The sequence below is a fragment of the Malania oleifera genome, chromosome 13, assembly GCF_029873635.1.
Source record: "Malania oleifera isolate guangnan ecotype guangnan chromosome 13, ASM2987363v1, whole genome shotgun sequence".
Classification (NCBI taxonomy): Eukaryota; Viridiplantae; Streptophyta; class Magnoliopsida; order Santalales; family Ximeniaceae; genus Malania; species Malania oleifera.
In genome coordinates this window covers 14,255,081-14,261,690 of record NC_080429.1, presented here as the reverse complement: position 1 = coordinate 14,261,690, position 6,610 = coordinate 14,255,081, and the positions used below count along the sequence as shown (strand labels likewise).

Genomic DNA, 6,610 nt, shown 5'->3' with positions numbered 1-6,610 from the left:
ATTATACAAATATTGAAAATGGATCCTCTTGTTTACATGTGTGATATTAATGAATGTAAGACCAATTTATCATATGTATAACATCTAAAATACAAGCATACAGACATGTGGAGGGGAAGCTACCATGTATAATTCCCTGGGTTTGAGTCTTACGAATTTTGACTTTTCATTTAAGATATATAATATCTTTATATTTAAGTGAAAAAAGTAAGAGACTATTTTTTTTTTCTTAATTATATAGGAACTCTAACTACCAACGGATTTGTTGTTTCTATGGATTAGTTGAGTGTTCAAAGGTCTCAAATGCTATTACTTCAATTACAATCTTTTCGAGTTATAGATACAAAGAAGTGACATTATTTTATTCATGTTCTATACATAAATAATGAGGGTTTCCAAATTTTAGCCTATATCCACTTTTTACTAATTATAACTAACACATACTTAAATATATTATAACTAATTGACGACTAGTTTATAACTACAACTATTTCTTTGATCTATTTCCAATATTCTTGAATATTCCAATAAGTCTTAAATTTCAATAAAAAAATTTATAAGACTATATTTTAGCCAAATATTTTTAAAAAATTATATTGCGATGGTTAGTCAATCTTAGAGACAAAGAAAATAAATTTAATTTAGTTATAAAATATATGAAATGTATAGAAAATCAATGAATTATATAAAATAAATAAATAAATAAAAACATATTATACTTTCATGTATCCAATTGCTTGTATATATGTACGTCTCTATACATAACAATTAAATCTTAACTAAATTAACTAATTTAATTCTTATAAATTACATGGATCCCAAATGCTGGCTTAAAAACCTACATGCAAATTAATTAATAGGAAATTATAAGTTCAAATTATATATCACGGCTTAAACTTACACATCTGCATAAATATTTATGTAATATGGCTCTATTTGGGATTTGGAAAAGATTAAGATATTTTTTTATAAAATATATATATATATATGGCGAAGATATCTCTCTTTGGTTATAAAGGAAAATGGGGAAAAAAATTGATTTTAAACATGTAAAAAAATTAAAAATATTAAAAATAACTTTTCATTTATAACAATATTGATATAGAAAAATAAATAAAATTTGAATTTAGGTCATATCTTTTTCTTTTCTTTTCTTTTCTTATTTCAAGCAAAAATGACTATTTCAAGAAGAGTCTTAAGAAGCCAAAAATAAAAAGTTCGTGTGACTTTACTTCAAAAATATGAAAGTTTGGTTCATACAAGGAAAGAGAAAAGCTAGGAAAAACCATTAAAAAATATATTATATTAAAAAAATATTATCTACTTAGAAAAATGATCTTGTGATTGGACGTATTATATGTACGTCTGACTGGTTTGTTACCTTAATTGTCAAATTCTCATCCTGAAAGGTGTTCACATTAATGGCCACTTAGTTCAAATTTAAGGAGACAAGTGGGTGCATGTATGTCTGAACTCTTCATGATTTTCTTTGCTATTATTTTTTCACACTACAACCAGGTAAATATCCCAGGCCCACGCGATAGCATCATACTGAGTAAACTAGTGTGGGATCGTGTCTTCGCGGGCCTGTGATATTCAGTATTTCTAGTGTGTGTGTGTATATATATTCATATAGAGAGAGAGAGAGAGAGGTGATAAGTGTCAAGTTAGATCTCTCTTTCTCTCCAGCGCTCTGTCTGTCTGCCCAACCACAATGAACATGAAGAATAAGAAAAAAGAAAGATAATCCAATCTTGCAAGACAAAGGGGCCAATGGGTGTGGGATTTTTGAAGGTTTTGGTTGTGGATGACGATGCTACTTGTCTAACTGTAATTGCAGCTATACTTAGGAGTTGGAAATATGAAGGTACGTACGGAGTTGGTGATAATGAAAGTTTATCGCTTAAATAAGTAATTAATCAATTGCTTCCATCCCTACTCTAGAGAGGCTGCATTCCTTCATTTTCAATCTCTCTCTCTCTCTCTCTTTCTCTCTCTCTCTCTCTCTCTCTGGTTACTTCTAATGAGTTCATGGAAATCCCAAAACATTTTATATGAATGAACTAACAAGATCTTTCCACCAAGCATGTGTGGGGAAGCATATCATATACATTAATCTTATATTTGGAAAGACCTTTGATTTAGATTTGTATTAAATTTGGATACAATTTAATATAAAATTATATTAAAATTTGTCCAAATTTATCTAAATCAAAATTCAAGGTTCGAATTTCATACTTCCAAGTGTAATATAATTATTTCAATGAATTTCAATGAATTTTAAAATCAATGATGGTTAAGGGAGTATTACATATATATATATATATATATATATATATAGTTCATCATAGAATTTTTGAGTTTATGATACTGCTTATATTTTTTTTGAATTTATATATATATATATATATATATGTGTGTGTGTCTGTGTGTCTGTATGTATGTATGTATATATAGTGATCCATGTATATGTGTACCCCACCAACTTACGCTTTCCTAATTGTAATTTTCCACATATAAACACATCCATTAATGCATACCATCTTCTACAATCTTACAAATAGATTTCATCGAATGATGTGCATTAATGCACGTACTTGCAATTAAGCATGATCAATTTATTATAAGGGATAATTAATATGTTGCATTTACATTGTTTACATCATTCTTAACCATCCATCCTTGGAGCTTGCATTTCAAATCTTTACTATTTATTTAAAACTATATAATAGACTTAAAAAGTCTTTAGTTCTTTCTTCATTATTGTGCTACTAATTTTTCTTTTGTATTAATTTCAGTTGTGACGGTAAAACATCCGATTGACGCCTTATCTATTCTTCGAGTGAAAAGAGGACTATTTGATCTTGTTATAACTGACATTCACATGCCGGATATGGATGGATTTCAATTACAGAAGCAAATAGAAGAAGAGTTCAAACTACCCGTTGTTAGTGAGTAGCATTAGTTTCTAAGCACTTAGTCGTCTCTTTCATTTTGAGAACATCACGCATATATCAATTTTCACCCTTTTTTTTTTTTTTTTTCTTGAGTACACAATTAAGCAAATGCATAAATAAACAATATATACCTTAGACACATAGAGAGAAAGGAAAAGCTATTTTTTGTACTAATTTTAATAAAGATTGATCATCACTAAAAGAAATTTTTTTATTAATTGGTTTCTTATGTAGTGATGTCGGCTGATGACAGAGAAACAGTAATATTAAAGGGCTTGGCGAGTGGAGCTGCATATTTTATAGTGAAACCAGTCAACCTCCATGAACTCAAGAATATTTGGCAATACGCAATGGCCGTGAAGAGACGTAAATCCATGGAGGGGAACAACATCGAGGAGAAAATCAACACGAGCAGCAGTGCTCAAGATATACCAATGGTAATTCAAAAAACATCATCTAATGGTCAAGAAGGTGTAGACTCATCGTTATCTGTGAATGATCAAGAAGAACAAGATACTAATAATAAAAGGGTTGGCAAGAGAAAGACACAGAGGAATAGAGTTGGAGAAGAAGAAAAGGGTGATTCAACTCCGAAAAAGATCAAAGTAGTTTGGACAAATGCACTTCACGGCAAGTTTCTTGAAGCAGTAGGAAAAATTGGACTTGAGAGTAAGAATTTTTTTTCCCTAGTTTATTTAATTGTACTACTTCCTATTGCATGCATGTTAATTATTAAAAATATAATTATGATGATTTTTTATTCTCCTCTTTGTTTTATTTAGAGGCAGTGCCAAAGAAAATACTAGAGCTCATGAACGTTCCAGGATTAACTCGAGAAAATATAGCTAGCCACTTGCAGGTATGTTTTTTGTTAATTAACTTATAACTACGTAAGATTCAAGCATGCCATAACAAATTCCATGCATTAAAAGCAGTGATCTCTTAGTTTACATGGTGACTTGATCTATAAATTGATATATGTGGTTGTTGGATGCAAAATAACTCATATATGTGGATGGAATTAAAAATAGAATACCTTGACAAAAAGGGAAAGATACAAATAAGAAAAGTTTTTAGTTCTTAAGTTTTCCTTGATATATATGATTTTGGTAAAATCATGGATTGCAAAAATTAATAAAACCAATAGGAGCATATTTTTAAAATTGCAAGTACTAAACTTGCAATATTATATTTTATTCTTTGTGTAGTCCTAAGATTTATAAGCATTTTATGTAAGTTTCCAATCATTGTCAACACCTACTTGTGTGCATTACAGAAGTACCGAATGTTCTTGAAACGAGTGTCTGATGCAAGCAATTCATTCGAGCAACAACAAATGAGAGCCTCATTAATCCAACAAGGGCTCCCGAGAAGCCTCCCAATTATTAATGCAGCTTCCACACTTGGCTCCACATGTTTTCTTAATCGTCAAGCTTCTAATAGCTACTCTATATCTCATCAATTTGGAAAGGGACAGCCAAATTTAATAACTAATCAAACAACATTTGGCAACATAAATTCCCTTTATGAAGCCATTAATAGCTCGAGCATGCAAGTAGAACCAAGCAACATTCAAGCATGTTCATCATTTCGAGGATATTCTCCACTGAGTAGGCTAATCCATGCTGGTACAAATTCAACCCAAATGTACCAACAAATGCAATTTCGAGCAAGACCTGAACATTTAAATGTTGGTGGCTTATCTGGCTTGATTCGTTCAACCACATTCAGAGGACTTCATGGTCCAAATCATCATATTCAAGGCAACGAAAACATAAGATCATTTGAGAGTCCTATCTCAATTACAAATTTCATGAATCCCAACAAAAATAATTATGTTGGAATTCGGATGACTACTAATGGAGAGCTAGTGGAATCGAGTCGTCCGAGAGTTGTTGAGAGTGAAGCATCAAATGGTTCCATTAATGGTAACTATGGTTTGATTCAAAACAACACCATGACCACTATGCAACATACAGGGAATGAGAAGTATAATACTAATCATGTGGTTCAAGAAGTATCCCCTTTTGCTATGACCAATAGCGCAAGTCAGTTACCCGAAGGATTTGCAAATGTGATTCAACATGGAAGTGTCCCAGGCTTGTTGCCACAACAACAACTAAGTATATATCTTGGTACCAGTAAGGAAGGGATAGACAACCATAACTATGATTTAAAGCCTAGTGGTGCTCTTAATGACATCTTGGCGCAAATTGATCATTCGCCTAATGAGGTTAGTATCAAATTCTATCTTGTTTTCCTTTTAAGAGCATAAACTTAGTGCCTATTTCAATTGTGGGGGAAAAAAATCTTTTTTATTTTCAGTTTTACAAATAGCTACAAAAATGCCACAATTTTTTTTCAATTTTCCAAATTATATCTATAAAAACTAGAAAACAACATTAAAAGATGTTTCATAACATTTTATACAAATTTTAGAAAATTGGAAAACAATATACTACTTTATAATTATTTAGAAAATAAAAATAAAAATAAAAATAAAACTATTTTCCTTAAGTAAACTTGCCCTTAATTCTACAAATCGATTATATAATGAAGATAATTAATTATTCAAATACATTGATTTGGTATTTAACTTCTATGCATGCATGCCCTTGCTCTTTATTATGAACCCTAAATTTTTTGTGCATAGAATCAAGAAAGGGAAGAAGTTGTGAATCCTGCCCTCTCAACACCTACCTCATATCGCGTCGAGGAAAACCCTTCTATTAATGAGGTACAATCCCTTGACTTCTATAACATTAATAAATTAATAAATATTTTTAGATCACGATAATTAATTTTTATCGGGATTCTGATATTTTACTCTTACAAAGTATCATTTTGTAAGCATTGGCTTCAAATAAAATATTCCTCCTGTGAGTGTGTGTATTTATTTATTTATTTATTATTTCAATGAGTGCAGCAAGGCGGTCCTAGCACTTATGAGATAGAGGATTATTTCATGTGGTTCGATCAATACTTAAATCAGGCAAGTACTCGGGGATGCACACGCACATACACATATTTAATTGAGTGAATGCAATTTTTTTTTCTTCCCTATTATTTATAAAACATCATTTTATTGTATAATTTAAAATTAAAATAAAATTAGCATCTCCCAAGTAATTAGGAAATTAATGTTGAAAAAAAACTCATGTCTTTTTTTTTATATAATAAATTTTCTATAATTAATCGTCATTACCTAATAACTTTTTAAAAAAAAAATTATCTATAAGTACCAAAATTAAATGGCAGAGCATCTAGTTTTCATAAACAGATGTTCTTAATTTATATTTTGAATTTGTTGCAGGGTGGTCATGAGGAATTGAAGGAGCTTGTGTTTGGTTCTGACTTCAATAACAAGGAAGGATGATGACTTGGTGGGAAAGTAACTAATGCAGCCATAAAAATTTGTTTGGATATTGTTGCTTCTGTGTGGCTCAGAGAAATTTAAGAATCTCCCATATACTAGAATTGTCTAAATTGTTTTTGTAAGGTTGTGGGGAGCATTTAATTTAAGTTGTCTTACAAATTCTAGTTTTTTTTTTTTTTTCCTGTGGTGGTGTTTGATGATGATGTTTGAAAAACATATGAGAATTTAAACATCGGTTTGAATTAAAGATTTTATTGAGGGAAAAAAATTATTTTTT

The 6,610-nt window shown here is 30.2% G+C and overlaps 1 protein-coding gene across 2 annotated transcripts; it reads left to right on the top strand.

Moving 5' to 3' along the window:
* Nucleotides 1-1,689: 1,689 nt before the first annotated feature.
* LOC131146441 (two-component response regulator ARR18-like) lies at nt 1,690-6,461 on the top strand. 2 transcript variants are annotated; one of them, XM_058096052.1, is made up of 8 exons: nt 1,690-1,867; nt 2,799-2,951; nt 3,192-3,626; nt 3,740-3,816; nt 4,234-5,190; nt 5,611-5,694; nt 5,884-5,949; nt 6,271-6,461. In XM_058096052.1, exons 1-8 carry the CDS (start codon nt 1,774-1,776, stop codon nt 6,331-6,333), a joined length of 1,929 nt encoding a protein of 642 aa, XP_057952035.1. In that variant the 5' UTR covers nt 1,690-1,773; the 3' UTR covers nt 6,334-6,461. The 2 variants fall into 2 exon arrangements, with proteins under 2 accessions (XP_057952035.1, XP_057952036.1); XM_058096053.1 differs by lacking the exon at nt 1,690-1,867 and having other exon boundaries at nt 2,824-2,951; nt 3,211-3,626.
* Nucleotides 6,462-6,610: the final 149 nt, after the last annotated feature.